Raw genomic sequence first — 22,498 nt, 5'->3', positions numbered from 1 at the left:
GCTTTGCACATTCAGATAAGACGTACACGACTACACAACACAAAAGAAGGCAAGGCTCTTATCAGCTGTTATTGAATGCGGCCCCCTTTTGTCCTTTGCTGTTTGTGGGCAGCAAAAGCAATGCCACACTTAACCCTTTATCTCTTATTGCAGCTCCTGCACACACAAATACATATGCACACACACTTAGGGGTGTCGTGACTGCACGAGCACGTGCACAGAAGATTCTTGGATGCCACTAATCCTCACATCTAGTTCGTGCGGGCATCCACTAATGATTCAAAGAAGGCCGTGAGAGCCGCATTGGAAAATCAAAGACGAGCGTGGAAGACTGCAAAAAATGGCAAAGAAAGGAACTATTGTACTGTATAATAAGGATTGCATACTTGCCCATTAAATAACATCTACAACATCAATCGAGGATTTAATAGGCTCAGTTCAGATTGAACCAAATCAATAAATAATTCATCTTTCCCATTTATCGTTGGATTTTAGCATGGAAGGTAACGTTTTAAGTAGGGATGTTCAATATTATCCTATTTTCATCTTTTGATCTGAAGTCCAAATGTCTTTAGAACTCGGCAAAAACAATTGATCTTGTTCCAATACTTTTGAAAGGGACTGTACCCTGTTATATTTTATAATTTTATTTGGAAATATAACTTTTGTTTCTCACGTATTATATAGCCGGATTTATTTTTATTTACAAGCGAGCGAGCATGAAGGCTGCCGATTTTGAAGGCTATCCGAATAATGGCCATCCTTACATAACCCTGCGTCCTCCTCGTGTCAATCAAGTGCCTCTCTAACATTCGCCTTGAAATCCTTTGCCAGTTTAACACACTCCATCATGTGTGAGATTTTCACTTGAACCAAAGCGCGTTGATCCTCCCCGAAGAGTCCTGACACCGTGTACCCGCCGCATCCTCCTCTCACGCCATCTGACCGCAGAGATGTCACGACAGGCTGCTCGTTAATCGGCAACGGCAGCTCCAAGTCTCTTTCCGCCTCCCGTCTATTCGAAGTGACGAGCCAAACGCTTCCAAGCCTTCTGTGGGATTTTAAAGAGCATTGTCAATGCAATTGAGTTTGGGACCCTTGGCCTCTGTCTGGATGAGAGCCAGAGAGAAAAATGTGTGTGCATTGTGCTCCTTAGTCTCCACATAGCTGCAGTGCCTCCTTTTCTTGCTGCCCCGAGTCTCCTCTTGAATCTAATTTTCTTGACCACGTCACCTTGGCTATTGGCCACCTTGCATTATTTTCAACTAAGATCAATTGTCACGCCCTGTAGGGCTAATGGATGGCTTGATAATTGCCACCACTAGTCCGGGTGCTTTTCTTTTAAAGATTTTCAAGGATATCATTAAAACTAATGACAGAAAGAAAGTGGCCAGTGAAGAGGGCAGTTGGGAGTCTTTACATTGAGAACATGTAACCCGGTTAGGGTCGATGACTCTTCGGGTCGTTCCGGTGTGTTGATTGGCCAAGGTCTTGCGAGGCAAACTTGTCAATAAGTGGATTATATTAACTCTTGCTCATGTGTGCACTTAACTGCTTTAATGCATAAGCCCATCAACGCAGCATGCAAGAAAGAGCCCCAAAGGAAAATGGCTGTTACTGCCTTTATTATATTGTCTTTCCACTCGCCTTACTTTTAAATACATCATGAAATGCTCCGTTTCATTTTCCCATATGTTCGACTGTGTGATTTTGATTTCTGGCACTACCACTGAATGGATTTGCCACCTTCTTTACTTGACTGTAAGCCACTTGGGGGCGTATTTGGCATTTTTTACGATATGCTGTGACGTATTATCTGGCTCCAGGTTGTTCTTTTCAATGAATTACTTGTATCTTGAAGCCTCAAATACATCTACGCAAAATAACATATGGTTTGACTTCATCGTCACGTAATTAACAAACTTAAGACGCGCTGACATCAAAGAAGATTTTCTTGGAATGTGTGTTCTAAAGCCAGCCATTATTCGTGCCGAGATGTTTTGATACGCGGAGAATGTTACTTTGAAGATTTCGAATCTGGCCGCCGCTCATTAAGCCATCCTCCTATTTGTTATTCTCATTATTGAACCTCACTCCCTCCCTCTGTCTTTGTCCTCAGTGGGCCGCCTGTTGATCGAGTTCAGCTCCCAGATGACGATGGAGCGTGTGCAGCGAGAGAACCCCAACGTGACGGAGGGAGGCCGCTACACGCCCCCTGACTGTCGGCCTCGATGGAAGGTTCGTGTTTTCGGCATCCTTTAAGAAAAATTACCAACAAAATGGCATTCTTTTTCATTGTTCAAGACGTCATCTGTGCAGAATGGAAAATTGGTAGATGCTGCTGTTTTGATTAGCAACAGAGTTTAAACCTTGGATATAGACGATAGAAGATACAGTTGCCTTTAAAATCTGTATCCTATAAAGTCCTTAAATGTGTGTCCCGTGCTCAAGGTGGCTATCATCATCCCGTTCCGTCACCGGGAAAACCACCTGAAGTATTGGCTTCACTACCTCCACCCCATTCTGAGACGTCAGAGGATTGACTATGGAATCTACATCATCAATCAGGTAGGAAGCACCACACTCCTCAAGACTGACCTCTATCGTGACATTCTTACATTGTTAGTAATGATGTGTGTGCGTGTTTTAGTCTTAAATTGTACTTTCTCCATCTGAGCTATTTTTGCTCTCTGTTCCTCTTCATCACCCCCAACGTGGAGCAAACCTTTTGGTTCCGCCTGCCCTGTTGACACGTTGTTGTTTTTTTTCTTGCTATCTATAGTCTGTGGGATTTTCTTTTTTAATTTATGTGATAAAACTTTAAAAGTTGAAAGATACAAAAATTGTGAATTTTAGTGCTGGGGGAAAAAGATGAAACTGATATAAACATGCTTGTGAGCCAAGTTGTCCGGGTGATGATTACTACTGTGGTCGTGCTCTCCTGGCCAAGCCGTTGCGCTACGCCTTTAATCACTTCCCTGCAGAATGGACCTTTTTGGTTCCGCTTGCCCCGCTGTGTCTGCTCTCGATACGCTGCTGTTCACCCCCCCCAAACGCTGTCGATGTGCCAAATGGTCTCTTCAATGCCAGCAGGGTTTATTGTCTCCTCAAAGGTTGTTACTCTTCTAGTTGTTTGTTCAATCGGAAACATGTGAACTGGGAGATAAAGTGTTCTATTGTATTTGTGTGGAAATTTTGGCAAAGTTACATGAAAGTATTGCAGAGGGGCTGACTTCACCTGAGTTTGTTTGTTTGGCCGTCATTTCATCATGTGAAACGGAAAAGAGCCCAGAAGCAGAGTGCAACGGGTGAGAAAGATCCAACCTCTGTTAGATGGTAGCTTTACTTTGATCCGGACTTCATAGATTTATATTCATCATTATGACTCTGTGGCTGAATGACACTCAGGTGTGAAATTCACTTGTACTCTTTGATTAGTAAAGAATTCAGGGCTATCACAAACAAACATTTTTTAAATTGATTGTCCTATCGATTATTGCATCGATTTATCGGGGAATCAGTGCAGCATACGTCTCGTAAACTTGGCAAGTACAATTTTGCTGTTAACAGACTTGAGTATGTGCATCCTAAAAATGCTAGTTTCTTTGTAATTGGAACAGCTGTGTACTTGTGAAGTTAGAATGCTTCGCGTTCAAACATTGGAGCCTGAAAAACACAACATGGTCTTGGAAAAAAAATAAAAATGGCCGATAACTGGTGCATCATTGTAAGATGATGATAATTGTTGATCCTAATAAAGGTGCTTAAGGGTGAGAGAATTGTACAAATGACATAAAACTAACAGAATATCAGTTTCAAATCATGCTCTGGATTATCTTCCCCATTTGCTCTTAGCATATTTTTCATACAATTAAATGAAAGCAAAGCCTTTTTATTATGACAGTCATTATTTTTCTTCTCTACTTGCTATTCACAACCACACTCAGTGATAATTACATGTTGAACAAATGTTTGGGAAGAAAATTGGTGCATTTGTGCAGTTCACCATAGAAGAAGGTATTGATCCTCCGCTTTCTGTTTATCCCCCTCGGAGAGAAAGAACATGGTGGAATTTTTGTTCTTTATATCCCGTAGCATGCGTCCCATACATTATATCATTATTTGTGTTGTGGCTCATGGTTTCCTTCTCTCTGCATTTAATTTTTCAACCGAGGACTGTAATATGAAAATTTGAAAAAAAAAAAAAAAGGATGTGTTGTCAGCAGTTTTTAAGATTACCAACAGGGATCATTTTCTAAAACACACTGTGACGAGCAGAAGAAAAAATAATGTTAATCGTAATTGCCTCAGAATTAAAGGTCGCCAGCTTATTGCCATTCCCTCCTGAAGGCTTTGAAATGTGATTCCAAAGCAAGCTGGGGATAATTGGGGACATCATGTGCCCTTCATTTTCTCTGCTTAATGAAAGAGTGTCATCTCCTCAGACACAATCTTTTGAGTCAGCACAAGTGAGCGTCCTTGTTGAGCAGTTAGCAGTTATTTAGCTGATTGACAGTGGTTCGGTGACTAGCTTGTCATTTGTGGGATCTGAAAGATAGATCTACCAGCCCATCATTATCTGCGAGATGGTTATATGGGTTACCTGTGAGATGAGTTATTCCTGTGCTGCTAATGTTACCAGCTAACCCTAGCGTCCATTCGATTGGCTAAGATGTTAACTTAATATTTCAGTCCTATTGCTATTGTTAGCTGACAATGCTAGCATGAGGCAGATTAGTTGTCTTGTTGCTACCTGTAAAACAAAATTCAAGAGTGCCAACATTAATATTAGCTGTTGGCGCTGACTACAAGTTGATGGGTTGGATTATTGTTAGCTGTGAAAAGTTGTATTTCAGTGCAAACGTCAGCTGTTCGTTGATGCTTGCACACACCACAGGTGCTTTGGCCAGTGTATAGTTTACTGTGTGATAAAGTATTTCAGTGACATTGCTGATACTAGCTAGTGCATAGTTAACTATGAGGCAAACAAATATTTCAGTTCCACCACTAATGCTACCTGTTAGCACTACCCAGAGGTACACTGGCGAGAACGGTAATAACTGTGAGAGAGTATTTCAGTGACGAGCTTTCAAAATGTAATATGCGTACACCGATTCATAACACAGTCAAAGGCATTGCTTTTTCAAACCAAGGCGCAGATGATGGATTTGGATGTGTTCAATAATGCGGCAAGGTAATTTGATAAGAACATCCTTGACCTTGAGCTTGTTTTATCTAGCCTAGTCATCTTGCAATAACTTTAGAGCACAATGATATCAACTGCGATACAAAACAACCCATCTTTTTAAATATCGTCTTTGGGAATAATTCATATCAATTTAGAAGGTGTGCTTTGAATGTCTTGATATAGTATAAAGAAAATAGAAAGTGAACAATTGTGTGGAAGTCGCTGAAGAGTCTTACAAGATCTCTCAAGTGGGAGTTTAATAAATCTAAATATAAGCTTGTTTGTATGCACTTTGATTGGGGAGGGAAAAATGTTTGGTTGAATGGCCGTCTTACTGAGAACAAGCAATTAGTCCTTACAAAACATGATTTATGTTGTGCAGTAAAATTTAACAAATGTTCCGCTTTGGCCACGGGCAAACATTCAGCGACTACGGCCGTGACAGCTATAAAGCTCTCCAAGCGCCTAAATTAATCATGTCCATACGCTGCAAAGCTTTTATTGAAATAATAACAATGTGTGGTGGAGAGAGCAAAAAATGAGCATTTAAGTGTAGTTTTGTGTGCTGAATGCTTTCTGTGGTAATCAACCTGTGACCCTGCTGTGCTGACCAGAGTGTTATTTTTTTTGCTTGAAAAGCCATCCAAGCAGGAAATATGCCCATACGACAGAAATTCTCTTCAAGGCCTTATTCGTGTGCTGTTACATTCCAACATTAAGTAGCGCCATTTCAGTTTTATATTGTCGTAAGCAGCAGGAAAATGAGGGAGCAGTGGAAAGATAAAGCTGTGTAAGATGGATGGTGGAAGTAAATCGGGATACAGAATGCTGTGCGTCCCTCGTAATGTTACTGGCAAGTTTCAGCTCCGGTTTTTTGTTTTCCCACACCTGCAGCTTAGCCCTTTGGTCTTTTCCCTGCATTGGCATTGCTCCAGTGTTGCTTCTAACAGCTGGAGTTCAAGCCCAGACATTGGTCAGTTGACTGAACTTCATCCCTGCAGGATAATTCCCATCATCTCCATTAGAGTCATGGTTGTGAAATGCCAAAACTCACTGCGGTTTTTGCGTTAGGTCATCTTGGAGCTGTTCCTTAAGGCCGGTCAGATAAGACTGATAGAGGTCCACTGCTGTGGTTCATTTTTTGACATTAATCGCTCCCACGAGCTTGATTAGCTTAGTTACTCAAAGCCGTAAGGCTGGATGATTGTTTTGTGGCTGAAGGACCATGTCTGTAATTGAACAGGAGGTCGGCCATGTTGCTTGGAAGCTGCGATTCTAGGCGAATTCCAGAACTCCTATGTGGAAATTCTCCAAAGAAGCAAGTTTCCTCGACAGAAGGGAAATGTTAAATTGCCAAGCTTTTTTCACTGCACCCTTTAATGTGGCCAAATAGCATTGTGATCATTTCAAAATGGTGTTGATGGGGATAGGAAATAACTACCCCTACTGTTGTGAAGTGTAACTAAATTATATCACACAGCTAAAAAACTCTAATGTGTTGAAATAGATTAGCGACTTAGCTTTTAGGCTAATGCTGACCCAAAACAAGGCCCGCTGTGTTATGTTGCAAAATTACGAGCATCATCCTCATTATATATCTCAAAACCGATTTTTTAAGGTGAACATAATGAGTATCGTTGGTTTAATTATTTTTTTGACATTACAATATTACATTACTTCACGCCCGTGTTAATCATCACTCTTGGTTTATATTGTATTGTCAGTTAATTTTGTCTCTACAAAGGAAGGATGGGATCTTTTTATGCCATTTTTAATCTACCATCACAGCAGCTCATCCTTCATAATTATATGTAGCCGCTATAAAATGTGAGATTGTCATAACAACAATTACTGTCGCCGCTGTGTGGGCCTTTCTGTCTGAACATTATGTTCCGCATCTGCTGTGTTTCCAGCAGGAGGCTAATTACACAGCTTGCTTGCATTGTTAAGCGCTACTATGCTACGTCATGTAGATGTCAGCAAAAAGACGAGATCCCAAAGATATTTTAAATCACAAAGACAGCAAATAGTTTATCGACTTCACTGACAATTAAAACATATTTGAGTGTTTTGATCATTTATTAATCATAAAAGTTGTTTTTGTTATGTAAAATTTAACCATCCCACGCATGCTTCATATCGCCTGCCATATTCTCGCTAAACGGCGTCCTTCAACTTGCCTTCGTTCACGAGCCTTGTGGCCTTCCCTCGTCGGCGTAACGGCACATAATTTACCAAGGAGGGGATTCATTTCAAGGCAGTAAAAGTGCACGTGGAATAATGTTGGACTATTCAACCCCTCGTTGACGTCCCGATTGATCGCCGTCGCTTGCCATTTGTCGGTCCACTCTGGGATGGAGGATAAAATGTTAATTAGGCCAGCCAATTTGAATTCACGGCATGTTTTGCTGCGAGCATGTTTGCCAAAACTTTGACAACTCCCTGGCTGCCCGGGCAACATGCTAATTACCAAATCCTCCTCGGAGGTCGACGATGATTATGTCCTCGTACTCTTCTTCTGTAGATCCCCACGATGGGACAATTAAATGGGCACCGCTTGCTCCCACTTCAAGAATGGAATCAGAAATGCCTGATTACATTCTCCAAGGATCAAGAATAATGGCAAAAATGTAATCCCAGATTGAAGCGATGTATAGATTCTGTCTCTGTCTGTCTGTCTGTCTGTCTGTCTGTCTGTCTGTCTCTCTCTCTCTCTCTCTCTCTCTCTCTCTCTCTCTCTCTCTCTCTCTCTCTCTCTCTCTCTCTCTCTCTCTCTCTCTCTCTCTCTCACTCTCTCAATTAAATATGTGCTGTTTATCAGAAGACATTGAAATAATATTCTGTGTAATGTTTATAGATTCAGCATTAAGTAATGCTCTTACTGTAATGGTAATATATCATCACAACCCTCCAGCTATGCCATCTGAGCCAGCCAGGCACAAAATGACACCAGCGGAACCTGCTAGCAATCAACACAGACACATATACATCTTTGAAAAGGAAGTTTTGCAACTTTACCCAGTCTCACCCTGCACATATTTCAGACACATACACAATCCGCATGCACACACACAGAGGCAATATCTCAAAGTGACGGCGAGATTGGAAAAGGCTCCAACATTAAGGCGTGAGGCAGATGGTGTCCCATATTGGTCGTGATGGGAAATGAGGAGGGATGAGTCACCTCACTGTATCGAGCTGCAGCAGGTCTGAGAGGCCTGCGGTGTGAAACCCAGACTGCTCATGTGTTCGTGTGTCTGCATGTGTGTTTCCTCACATAATAAGGAGAAGGGAGTAAAAAAAAAAAGACAATTCTGTCCACCGCAAGGGGAAAGAAAAAGGAAAAAACATTGAGCTACAATTCTAAAGTATTTCTCATGTGTGGGGGTCATTATTTGCTAGAGTGATGATGTGCTTACTGTACATGCATGTGCAATGTTTAGCAAAAGTAGGTAATGACCAATCAAGGCTCACCTGTTTGCTGGTGAAGTTCACACGCTTTCATTTTCTGTCGACAAGTTGCAGTAGGAGGTAAAATTGCCGCCCCCAGAGATATATAGATTTTTTTTTTTCCAATCATATTCCACAAACATGATTTTAGTCCAATTACTGTCTCTAGAATAGTGCAGGAATGTAAAGCAAAATTATTGGAAAGCAAATGTTTTACTTCACCTCCTCTTAAAAAATGTTTGAATAATTTTGAATTTTTATCAGATTTTATTCTTTCCATTACATTTACATCGTTTGTTTTTGTGTGTGTGCGTGCGTCTGTGCATGTGTGTGAATTTTGAGCCCAGTCGCTGCACGGCAGGTCAAAAGTACCGCAGCTATGGAAACCATCTGTTTGTCTCCTCCTTTCATGACTCTTGAGTGTCTGATGTCAGGTGGCAGCTCTGAGTATACAGGCTACTAGTATACATCTACTGTTTGTCTCTTTCTGCATGAGTCGGCTGTTTCTCTTTGACTGACACGTGGAATCCCTCCCTCCCTACCCCCAGCTTCATCCCCAACACCGCAGGGCACCGCCAACCTTCCTTGTCATGTCTTTTTGCGGCAACGTTAGTCAACATTTGTCAGCTTTCTGTCCTCCCCCTTCGGTCTTTTCCGTCACGCTTACGTTTACTTGCTTTCTGACACACTTCCCATTTGATATACACTCTCATTCCTGCTTGCTGGAATAAAATGTTTTTTTCCTTATTATTTATTTATTTATTTATTTACTTATTTATTTATTTATTTATTACCATACCTTATTATTATTATATTCTTTATCCCCTTCGTGAGTCGTCATCTTATTGAGGTGGAGGGGTTTGCGTGCCCCTATGATCCTAGGAGCCATTTTGTCCGGGGCTTCATGCCCCTGGTAGGGTCACCCATGGCAAAAGGGTCCTAGGTGAGGGGCCAGACAAAGCACGGCTCAGAAGACCCCAATTATTCTCAAAGCATCCCCTGATCTTGGGCTCCCAAGATGTCCCACCGGTAGGAGACCCCGGGGACGACCCAGGATGCGCTGGAGAGACTATGTCTCTCGGCTGGCCTGGGAACGCCTTGGGATACCCCGGGATGAGCTGGATGAAGTGGCTGGGGAGAGGGAAGTCTGGGAGTCCCTCCTAAAGCTGCTGCCCCCGTGAACCGACCCCGGATAAGCGGAAGAAGATGGATGGATGGATGGATGGATGGATGGATGGATGGATGGATGGATGGATGGATGGATGGATGGATGGATGGATGGATGGATGGATGGAGGGATTATTTATATATTCATCCATTGCATATTTTGAAGTCTACCATCCGAATTGAAATAACTACAGTTTGGATATCCAGCAAGTATATTGAAAATAAAATAGATTATTATGGATGTATCAACATCCAAAAATACTGCTATAATATTTATCTTAAATCTAATGGAAAAAAGTCAAACCTAATATCATTGTCCATTTATGAATAAGCTAACTATTAAAAGTTATAAATTAACATCAAATAATGCAATGATTTATTTATATTTATGTTATTATAATCTAATTTTTATATTATTTACAAGCAGTTTTGTATTGGACAACCGGCGTACGATCCATATTTACTTATGATAAATTAGGCTATGGTCTTTGTACACAAAGGCGGCAGGCGCCTTTATTGAATTGGCCACTGGCCCTCCTCGCTTGCGCTTTGCGATTGTGTGCATCACATTATGTACAGCAATTAGTTATGTTGGCCCTGCGCCAACGCTGCCACGTTCCTCCGTGCAAAACATGGCACGACAAGAGCAATTGAAGACTGCTAGCTTTTAAATTAGATATGTGTGTGCGTGCATGCGTGTGTGGGTTGATGCTTGGCTACAATATCTAATCAAGCATTGATGAGCCTCCTGCGTCCCAAGCAATGTTCGGATGAACAAGTTTATATGAAGAGCACACGGTCCAGGTTTTTTTTTGTCATGTTATTTTACCACTCATCGCTATACAGTATATATGCAAACATGCCCAACATTATAGTCAGTCAGTCATGTATGACTAAGTGCAATGCCGTTCCGCTAGCATTAAATATTTATGTGACAGTTTGAAATTTTAGTACAGTGATATAATGGCTTGCCAATGTTTTATGGCAAACATACATTTTTTGTTGTGTTGCCTTAAAGCTTGTTTTTAATTTCTGTCAACTTTATAGCTGTAAGATAAAATACAAGATGCATGCAAAACTGATTAATTAATAAGGTGGGAGGCATAAACGGTAAAGTGCAATTGATTCAAATGCTATTGTAGTTCATAAATAAACTAGGGTTGTCCTTTTTTTTGCAAAGAGGAAGATTAGAGATTACTAAAATAGCTGCCATATAACCTCGAGATTTGGCTGTCATAGAGGTTAGGAGAATTAAAAAGGCTGATTGTTTCTTATTAATCATTAAATGTTATATCTTATGATGTTGCATACATTGTACACTATGCACACACTTTGTGCGGACTGTGCACAACATGATCAGGCGCAGCATCTAAGCAGAGGTCAAACACAGATCCACTAGGTGATAATAAATACAGAGTAGCAGCATGACGCAATATACACTGCTCAAAAAAATTAAAGGAACACTTTGAAAACACATCAGATTTCAATGGTGAAAAAAATAAAGTTGGATATCTATACTGATATGGACAGTCTAATGTCTCAGGAACAAAAGGATGCCACATCTTTTGATGGAAATAAATGTTTTCAGCCTACAGAGGGTATATAGACACCCCAAAAATCAAAGTGAAAAAATGATGTGGCAGGCTCGTCCATTTAGCCTAAATTCAATTTCGGCAATACGGATGGTGTCTTGTGGGATGTCCTCCCAGATCTGTCTAAGGGCATCAGTGAGTTCCTGCAAAGTCTAACGAGCAACCTGGCGGCGTCTGATGGACCGAAACCTTATGTCCCAAAGGTGTTCTATCGGGTTTAGATCAGGTGATCGTGAGGGCCTTTCAATTGTGTCAATTCCTTCATCCCCCAGATACTGTCTGCATACTCTTGCCACATGAGGCCGGGAATGTCGTGGATCAGGAGGAACCCATGACCTACTGCACCAGCGTAGGGTCTGACCATGGGTGCAAGGATTTCATCCCGATACCTAATGGCAGTCAGACTGCCGTTCTGTAGCCTGTAGAGGTCTGTTCGTCCCTCCATGGAAATGCCTCCCCAGACCATCACTGACCCACCACCGAACCGGTCATGCTGAATGATGTTGCAGGCAGCATAGCGCTCTCCTTGGCTTCTCCAGACCCTTTCACGTCTATCACAGGTGCTCAGGGTAAACCTGCTCTCATCTGTGAAAAGCACAGGGCGCCAGTGGCAGACTTGCCAATTCTGGTGTTCTATGGCAAATACCAATCGAGCTCCACGGTGCTGAGTAGTGAGCATAGGGCACACTACAGGACGTCGTGCCCTGACGCCACCCTCGTGAAGTCTGTTTCTGACTGTTTGGGCAAAAACATTCACACCAGTAGCCTGCTGAAGGTCATTCTGTAGGGCTCGGGCAGTGTTCAACCTGTTCCTCCTTGCACAAAGCAGCGGATAATGGTCCTGCTGATGGGATGAGGACCGTCTACAGCCCTGTGCAGCTGTCCTAGAGTAACTGCCTGTCTCCTGGAATCTCCTCCATGCTCTGGAGATTGTACTGGGAGACACATCAAATCTTCTTGCAACAGCACGCATGGATATGTCATCCTGGAGGAGTTGGACAATCTGCGCAACTTCAGAAGGGTTAAGAAATCGCCTCATGCTTCCAGTCGTGATAATGACTCTTGCTAAAGCCAACACTTGTGGAAAAACAGTTCAAAAAGATCAAGAGGGAGGAGCTTGAAATGGCCTCCACCTGCAAAACCAGTCCTGTTTTGGGGACCATCTCGTTGTTGCCCCTCTATTGTACCTGTTGTTAATTCCATCAACACCAATGCAGCTGAAAGTGATTAACAACCCCCTCTTCCACGTGCCTGACCAAAACCTTATCAGAAAAGTGTAATTGAATTCATGCCATACCCTGATAAAAAAAAACCTGTTCCTTTAATTGTTTTGAGCAGTGTATGGTCGCGCAGTCATGCTCAACCTGTACCTTTCACCTTAATTGCTTGGCACAACTCGATGACGGCACGGCGTCATAATTTTACCGCATGGAAACTGAGATCTGTTATTTACTAGACACATAACCATGTCAGATCAGATGCAAATAGATTATGCACACCCGGGCGTAAATAACGCCGGCGTCACGGTAAATCCTCCCGGCTGTGAGGATTATATACTTATTAACCGGGTTGCTAATTAAACTGATCATACAGAGTAATCATACAGATCAATCAACATCATCTGTCTCAATGGCTGCAGAGTTGGCAATAAAGTAGCAATGAAGTATAGCTTGGTGAGATGTTGCTATATTGTAACTATGTTGAAAAAGCTAACACATTCTTTGCACAATGCAGTGACTAAATTAACGGGGCAGAATCTTAAAATAAAAAAAAAAATTGAATTATTACTAGGGCGGCACTGGGTAGCACGTCTGCCTCGCAGTTAGGAGGGTGCGGGTTCGATTCCACTTCCGGCCCTCCCTGTGTGGAGTTTGCATGTTCTCCCCGAGCCCGCGTGGGTTTTCTCCGGGCACTCCGGTTTCCTCCCCCATCCCAAAAACATGCTTGGTAGGCCTAATGAGCACTCCAAATTGCCCCTAGGTGTGAGTGCGAGTGGGGATGGTTGTTCGACTCTGTGTGCCCTGCGATTTGCTGGCAAACAGTTCAGGGTGTCCCCCGCCTAATGCCCGATGACTGCTGGGATAGGCTCCAGCTCACCCGCGACCCCCGTTGGGACAAAGCGGTTCAGAAAATGGATGGGTGGATGAAATATTACTGAACTTAATGGTGGACATTTGCATCCTTTGACAGTTGGGTGAGGACACATTCAACCGCGCCAAGCTGCTGAACGTTGGCTACGCAGAGGCACTGAAGGACGGCGACTACAACTGCTTCATTTTTAGCGATGTGGACCTGATCCCCATGGACGACCGAAACCTGTACCACTGCTATGAGCAGCCTCGACACTTTGCCATCGCCATGGACAAGTTTGGCTTCAGGTGAAAGACACTTCCTTTTGATCCTTACGTAGAACTGTATGAAATCCGATGTTTCTTGCTCACCACATTATGTGGTCTGCTCCAGGTTGCCCTACTCGGGTTACTTCGGGGGGGTGTCAGGCCTCAGTAAAAAACAGTTCTTGAAGATCAACGGCTTCCCCAACGAGTACTGGGGCTGGGGAGGGGAGGATGACGATATCTACAACAGGTGAGCTCCATGTAGCAGTTGGACAAGCTATGCTATTCGGGTCATGCGACAACGGTCTGAACCATGACTTTAGAAAACATTAAATGTGTCCTGGCTGGTCCACTAATTGTCACGGATGGAATGGAGCAGGGCGACCAAGTGCAGCTTGGACCAGGGTTTATTGGAGGAACCAAAGACAGACTCTGCAAACTGACATGACTTAACAAAACGATAACATGACTGACTAACCGAAAACAGACTTGAAAACGACAGGGACCAAAAAAGACATGAAGACGCCACGACAACAAAACAACAGCAACCGCAACAAAAAGACAATGATCCGACGGGGCATGAGGGGCAGACAGGACTTATATACATGACAGGTAACAAGAGGCAGGTGAGAATAATCAAACTAATCAGGGGCACACAGGAGGGGAGGGGCGAGCACACAGACCGAAACCATGACAACAGACACATGGTGGAACGGCTGGGTACGAGACGTGACACTAATATTATTAAACACTCAAGTAGGTTTTGATTTAAAGCCACTGCGGTAATAATAATCTACAGTGGTAAATGTGTTCAGAGGTTGATATTCACTTCACAATGCTCTAACACAAATTAATGCTAAATGCTAAATTAATGCTAACCTAGGTGACCAACAACATTGTGGGACACTAAAGTAGTATAACAATCAGAATGATGTTCTTCCAATATGAATATATTTGTTTTGTCTAGAAAAAGTTATTACATTGCTAGCTATAGGAAACCTCAACCATGGGCTCATTTAATGTTTGAGTGTCCGCCGGAGGTGGAAAAGGCTCAATTTGTCGAATAAAGTCGGCCAGATGACGCATCATCAGCGTAACTTTCCCCTTTATCACTGTTTAACCTCACAGCGACAGAGCAGGAAAAATAAAACCCACGACATGCTTGTCACTATCCTTGTCCTATTTTTCTTCCCATAGTAAAGCTTTTAGATTCTGGCTAAGTTTGTCATTTGCATTTGAAGCGACATTAAAAAGGCAATAAATCTAACTTGCTTTAAGCTGCCGTGTGTGAAGGTTATGTGTGTCCTCGCATTAGGAGCTAACACGCACACACGCATTCACACGCACCCTCCCTTGCCTTGTCATGGCTGGCTGCTTTAAAGGCCTTTCTAAGTGCAGTCATAAGGAATATGTCCTTCAAAGCTCATTTCGCACAAGCTGCTGCATTCCAACACTTAATATAAAATCTGGTGTGTTTTTGTTCACATTGATCCGGTTCACCCCTTTAGTGCCGACCAATATCTTCTGCATTGGTTGCCTGAAAATGTCACTCCTGTCACCATTTGCAGTTCTTTTGATTAACTCTTTCTGCACCGTTGACGTGAAATGTCGTCAAAGGGAATCCTAACAAAGAATGCCGCTGACGTCATTTGCCGTCAACTGCGTTTTGAAATTGGTGCAGAAAAGTACTTTCATTTTTAAATACTCTATAATGACCTGCATGGACATGTGTTTATTTTATGTGGGTATGCGAATAGACATGTTTATGTGTAAAATGGGCGGTTTATTTTGTGTTTATGCAAACAAACCAACGTATTTACATGATGCCATTGTGAACGGACAGACGTGTTTACAGTATGTGAGTGGATAGATACATTATTGCAATATTGGAAACTAGTTAATTTTTTGAGTCTCATACACAATTATACAAATTTTTATTCAAATTGGTGCAATAGGCATTTTTATTCAGGTCACGCCACATTTTGGCTCCAGAATTTTTCTTGCGAGGATATTTTCTTGCACAATTAAGATAAATTTGTCCATTTGATAGTTTTTTGAATTGTCCGATTCAGATAGGACCATCCAGCATGTATATGCATGCACGAACCATTTTCCAGGCTGCTCCAATAATCACCCCAAATTCAATCTGCACGGACATATTTGATTGGATTCACGGGGAGTTTCTCCAGCTCCCCTTTCAGAGTTAGAGTTAATTGCATGAAAGCAATAGAGTGGAGGAGAAATGGTGAAGTCACAATCCAATATCTTGTGCTTCTGGTCACATCTTATTCCCACCTCATACCGCAATGTGTGTTGCAGGATCACTCTGAACGGGATGAAGGTGTCCAGACCCGATGTGCGCATCGGCCGCTACAGAATGATTAAACACGAGAGAGATAAACACAACGAACCCAACCCGCAAAGGTACCGTGTTGCTGCTATTCATGTCAAAATCCATTGTTTTTTTTTGTTGTTTTTTTTTTGCAAGAGTGAGGTATTGCGAAATGTAGCGTTTTTCTGTATTCTGGCTGAATAAATCCAAATTGCATTTAAATCAAAATCCTACTTAAAGATCTTGCAAGAGCAAAATATTTCTGAGCGATAGGGAAAAAAAAAAAAAAAAAGGTTTAAATTAAGTTTGTCCTTCTCTCCCTCACTCCACCATGAATAATGCACGGTCCTCCAAATAAATAGTAACCCTGTTGGTGGTGGCGCCTTTGTGCAAGCGGCGTGACTCACGGAGCCAGGGCGGGAATCGAGCGCAGAGCATAATGACGCCGAGCCCGTCTGGCAGCTCTTTTATTGATTCGGTTGAAGGCGAGCAGACAAGACGCTCCCATTTGGAGCCGTGTGGTTTTCGGCAGGCCAATTTCAGACGACGCTAAAATTGTGATGGATGACATGCGATACGCCACCTGATTATTTTAGACGTCATCCCATTCGCTCCTCAAATTGTTTTCAAAATATCGCCGCTGGATGGCTGATTTGTCTCATTTCACGTACCATGATGTGAGCTCATAGTTTGAAAATGAATGTTTAGCTTGCAATAACATGAGCAATGTACAATTTGTGTAAAGTGTGAATAATTTTTTGTATTATTTTATTTTACTTATGACCCCTGGCAAAGCTTGTTGAAATATGTGATTCCTTCTTTGGTCGAGCCTGGCATGGGACCGGATTGGGCGCAGGTCTGGTGCTTTTGTATGCGGGTGGGGTGGGGGGTGGATTGTTCTTTCGAGAGAATAAACCGTGATAATCCCCGTTTAAACAGCTTAATGTGAAGCGCTATATTCCTTCTGATTAATGTTGCTCCGAAGGCTCGTCCCACCATATTGGGCCTCATTCATCACATCACTAAATAAGTCATTTATACAGGAAGAGATTTAATGCTTGTCTGTAAAGCACTTTAAATGGCGCATGCCAAAAGTGCAACTTCAACGCTGGCCCTCCGGAACAACCATCTGTGTTTTATTTTATTAAAAAACATTTATTTATTTTTTGCGCTTGCTTTTTACAATATTATGACAGTGAGCATCGAGGCTATAAAGAATGTTATTTTATTATGACACCATATCAGCTATGAAAAGTTAAGTCCACATTATGGATGACATGATTCTGCTCCATATGACAATCTTCTATTGTGCTTGTGCTTATTTGATACTTAGAATTTTAGTAGAAATATGGAATTCATTGTAACATACAAAAAAAAGCTATTAGTGTAGCTTTCATTGTATACTGTGAAGACATACATGGACACATAAGTTCATCTACCCTGAGCTTGATTTATTTACTACGATGTCCTTAATGCACGTCGACGTCTCGCTGCCATTTACTGGAAAGACTGTCATTTCCTCAACAGAACGGTCCGAATGTACTCAAGCGTTAAGCTCAAGCGCTTCGCTCTGATGCTAGCGTTGCCGTTTTATTTATGGCTGTGGTAGTATTTTTGGAAGTCTTTGGCTTTCGAGCTGGCCGTACCTCACGCTGACCTTTAGATGATATCGAGGAAAAAAATGCATGAATAATATAATGTGTTATGAGACTGAATATGGGACGAACTAAATGATGCATATTTCTATGGAGTGGCTCTTGATGTGTGGTCCTCTAAGATTTTTCTGAATACAAAATACAGAAAATATTAATATTGCCAGTTTGTTGTATCTTGCACACCCAATCATGTGTTCACTCAAACAAGAGTCTATTCACCGACTCTGTCGGCCATGGCGAAGCATAACGATGAGATGTCGGGTTAGTGCCCAGGAGAAAAAGGCGTATTCATCACATGCACACAAACACGCACACACAATTATCCAGATCAATTACTTATGTCCAATACGACTTCATACCTTGTCAGCCTCTGTGTGTTTGCACACGGATTTTATTGTCTTTTTTTTCTTTCGCCCTCGGTGAAGTTGATTCGGGCGATTTAGTTTCATCACCAGTGAGGCAACGAAGCTTTTAGCTCAGTTAGGATGCATCAGGCTACTGAGTGTACTTCTAAACCAGATCTTTATACGGATCAGAGGAGATTGCATTGTTCCTAATGATATGTCTCGGATGTACGTTAAATTAAAATAAACCTTTATCGGAGTCAGTTCACGGCTTACAAATTGAGGGCATCTAATATTCTCTATATGTAACGTTGGGGGATTAGTCAATGACTTTAATCTACGTGCTCAATGACGGATTTATCTGAAGATTTTTTAATATCAGCATATCTTGCTCCATCCATCTGTCAGTTTTTTCCCGCTCAAATATAATTTTATCTGGAAGTTCATCCAGCCTTCATTTTTCTTCTCTGTCATGCGGGCCTCATTTTACTCTACGGAATTTGCCCCCACCACCACCACCACCAATCACATCCCTCCCAACCCCGTTGAGATGGAGGTGTCAATCCTCTCACATAATTCTATTTTTACCTCGCTGTGTCTTGCTTTTCAAGAAAAATACTGCAGATTCCCGCGTCTTGCCTGCTGTCAAGAAACAGTCTGGTAGTTTTTGTATAATCCTGGTAACCAACACACACAAAAAACAGAGCTGAAAACAAGTGGAAATAAAGTATAAAATATGAAATATGAAATATAAAATAAAATCCAGATAACAAGCGAATGAAAAAAACTGTTAAAAAATCCATGCAGCAATATTTCTGAGCTCCCGACCAGGACAATAAAAAGTAAAACATGTCCTTATGCAGATATCCCTCAAACAAAACAGATTGTTCCTTGCTGATTAGCCATCCGCCCAAAAAACAAAAAAAAACTAAACCAGCACCACAGCCTTTTTTTTCTGTTGGATGAGGTTGCATCAGCAGCTGCTCGGCATTATGCCGCTCAATTCCCGTCTTGTGCGCTCCCATCCCAGCCAATTTCCCACGTAAGGACCACTTGTGATGCAACTGTTGAACTGCAGCCAGTGCAATGACGCTCCAACGTCACTTCACAAAGCTGTGTTGGATTGTGCCATCGTCGGCTGTGTCGCAAAACAATCGCCATTTCCAGTTCCGATTGTTGTGCTTTTTAAGACGGCAAATTTGTTGAGACCGAATCAGCAATTCAGTTTTCGGATCTCAAGGCACCACTCTACGAATGTCTTCTAATTGGATCTTCTTCTTCTGTTCATCCAGATTCAATAAAATTCAAAACACCAAGAACACCATGAAAAAGGACGGCATCAGCTCGCTCACCTACCGCCTGGTGCAAATCAAAAGGTACCCGCTGTACACTAACATTTCAGTAGAGATCGGAAAAGCGCCGCCCCGGCCTTTCAAGGGATAGAGACTCAAGGTAGGTTGGGATTGGGATGGACGCACCAAGGAAGTTACAAGCACATCAAGGAGTGGATTTTTTTTTTTTTTTGTACATTGACTTGTTCTTCTAAGCTTCTGGACAACATTAGAATGGAAGGACCAAAGTTTGATGAATGACACAAAGCAGGAGTTTGATGGACTGATATAGACCTCAAGGCTAAAAAGTCCCAAAATGGCAAAACCCATTAAAATGAATGATGGGAGGACCACAATGTGGCCAGAGAAGTTTTGAGACCCCAACAGCAAAAGCCTAGACGGTAAAGATTTATGAGGCGACCTGCAAGACGGGGAGCGATATATCGAGATCACAGACGGTCTTCACGAAAGAATTAGCGTACGACGGGCGTGCGTAAAGCGCCACTTTTTATCTGACTCGCATATGTACATTATCCCGTGCGAGTCGAAAATACACCCAAATCAAAGCCTCTGGCATTTACGAATGAATGTATCGTGCCCGCATCCCTCACCAGGACTCTGCTGGGACATTATAGTTTTTTTCTTGTTATTTTGGGTAAATGTAGAGACTGAAACTTCTTGGAGCAAGTTAGGCATCATGGTTATATGTTGTAGTTTTGGTGGGGGGTTGAAAATGGAATCACTGAGGATGGCAAATGACTCAGCTTGTATTGTTCTAATTATGATCTGATTTGATTTGATTTGATGTGATGTGAGGAATGCTTACCCATGTTCCTCTGAAATTTAGATGGCTGAACCATCTAAACACAGAATCAGCACGTCATTTAATATTTTGGTTTATTCTGCCATATTCTTATTTTGACTGATTAGCTTCATCTGTTTGAATTTAATTTATTTTAGCTTTCTTTCCTATATACAGATACGTATACCTTGAAACTGGTAACCAGCCCCTGCCTGTTCAATACTAAGCTCGCAATGTCAGTAGTGAGCGTTTGTTATCATGACGCGGCCATTTTGAATACTCATCATATCGTAGGGTAGCAGAAACAATGAGCCTTATCAGTTTTTCAATATTTTTGTTTTGTTTTGTTACTGCAAGCACGTGGTCGTGTCCACATTTGGTATATCCAAGTGATTTTAATGCTGTAATCTTCCTTTTGTTGCAGTTTTGACACATCATACTGTTACATATGTTTCCACCGAGCTGATGCCTTCAGTAGTTATTTTCTATTAATTAAATGACGTTTAAATCATGAACGGGTAAACCAAAACATCTTTTTTCTCCTTTAGTTTTTACTTTGACGAATCTATAAGGGGGGGGGGGAATCAGTTTGGTACGCTTATCTTCGCCTCAAGGTGGTTGTTGTTTTTTTTGTTTTTTTTGCAAGGTGAGATGATGATTCATCTGTTTAGCGCAAGCACGCACATTCACACTGTCTTCCCTTCTTTGTACAGGTTTTTGTTTTTTTAGTTTTATCACCTTTGAATGCCTTTGCACCGTGTCATTGAGCTTTTCTGTCCGACGTTTCACTGCAGGCTTTAGTGGCACCAAGAGCAGCCAAATGCAATCACCCAACTCTGGACTTGATTGTAATTTGGGTTATGAGGCGATATCAAATGTTAGAAAATCATTAAATGATTCGTTTTATAAAAGCGACAAAAAACTATAATAATAATAATAATAATTATACATTTTATTTAGAAGCGCCTTTCAGGTCACTCAAGGTCACTTTACAAAGAGTTAAAAACAAGTTAAAAACAAATTCAAACAACAGCAATCAGTAATAGTAAATACCTTAAAGCAGTAAAAACAGCCGGTGAGTAGCGGCAGCAAGACGCGCCAGCGTGCACTCAGACCGAAAGATCCATAGACTACAAACAATATTTTACTTAGCATTAGTGGAGATTTGTTGGACTGTCTCTTATTGCCAGTCCTTGTCCGCTGCCATGTTGTCCTGCAGACGCTGGTGGCCGACGTTAGGTTCAATTGCAGCTGCCATGAGTTATATGCGACTATATAATAAACAAAAACGTGGTTAAAATAGATTGTTCCATCTTTTGATCAGTTTTTTTTTTTTTTTAAACTCGCTGATTGGCTTCAAAAACCTGAGTCAACATTTTTGCTTGTGGATTTAATTGGATTTAGTCAAAAAAGTAATAAAGTACTACAATTAATTAAGTCATAACGCTGTACTTATAAGTAGAAGCTCAGATACCTGTGTAAAAGTAGTACTATACTCATATCTGTTTTCATGTTGGGAGTAAAAGTAAAAAAGCGTGAAAAATTAGCACCTAAAAAAATGATGCCCAAAATAATCCAATGTTTACTAATTGCTGCATATTTTTTGTACTAAGTTGTCACGAGAAGATGCACTCAGCATGCTTACTGCATCATATCAGTCAAACCTAATTGGATTTGATGGGAGTAAAGGGCAGACGCGAGCGGCCCCCAGTGTGCTTTTACACCAAGGTGGATTTTTGCAATTCTATTCATTTCCTTTCCTTTCAGCGACGTGACGAGAAGTGCTCCATGTTTGCTAATGGACTCTGAGTGCTCTGGTGTTTGAATTGAAGCTGTACTCGTGGTCAAGCACACCTCAGGTGCTTGCGTTGTTTCGTTACTCGGTACGGGGAGGACTTCCTGTGTCGACGCTTTTAAAATAAAAAAAATAGCTACTCTAAATCCAGACGCTGGTTTTTTTTTTTGTACATTGAATGTTACAATGTTATCTTATATAGTATGCATTATGTCATATCAAAACTAATTTTTCTATACAATCAATAAAATGTCTGGTTAAAGATTGATGATGATTCTGTCATTTGTTGATTTCATTTCTGCCTTAGAAAATATTCTTGCAGACCTGTCAGCAGGTTGAATTTCCACGCACAAGTAATTATGTCACTGAAAAGGTTTTAACACTCTTCTTGATTGTTTTACAATTGACTTTCTTCCTCAATTCTATTTATATTGTAATGATTTAAAAAGTTGCATGTTTTGCTAATATGTATATTTTCTTTGAAGCTATTGGCGATATTTCTGTAC

At 41.5% G+C, this 22,498-nt stretch overlaps 1 protein-coding gene across 2 annotated transcripts in view; it reads left to right on the top strand.

Annotated features, from left to right (window-relative positions):
* b4galt2 (UDP-Gal:betaGlcNAc beta 1,4- galactosyltransferase, polypeptide 2) overlaps positions 1–22,211 on the top strand; it is a 51,501-nt gene extending 29,290 nt beyond the window's left edge. Inside the window, exons 3-8 of one of the 2 annotated variants that reach the window (XM_085930878.1) lie at positions 2,120–2,238; positions 2,452–2,568; positions 13,588–13,775; positions 13,861–13,983; positions 16,053–16,157; positions 19,357–22,211. In XM_085930878.1, the coding sequence (XP_085787004.1) occupies positions 2,120–2,238; positions 2,452–2,568; positions 13,588–13,775; positions 13,861–13,983; positions 16,053–16,157; positions 19,357–19,507 (803 nt within the window). In that variant the 3' untranslated portion in view covers positions 19,508–22,211. The remainder of the gene's footprint in view (positions 1–2,119; positions 2,239–2,451; positions 2,569–13,587; positions 13,776–13,860; positions 13,984–16,052; positions 16,158–19,356) is intronic. The other variant, XM_085930879.1, reaches the window with a different exon arrangement.
* Positions 22,212–22,498: the final 287 nt, after the last annotated feature.

Source organism: Syngnathus leptorhynchus, chromosome 14, assembly GCF_054491065.1.
Source record: "Syngnathus leptorhynchus isolate UIUO chromosome 14, UIUO_Slep, whole genome shotgun sequence".
Lineage (NCBI taxonomy): Eukaryota > Metazoa > Chordata > Actinopteri > Syngnathiformes > Syngnathidae > Syngnathus > Syngnathus leptorhynchus.
Note: the sequence above shows the minus strand (reverse complement) of the source record. Positions and strands in the feature narration are given on the sequence as shown.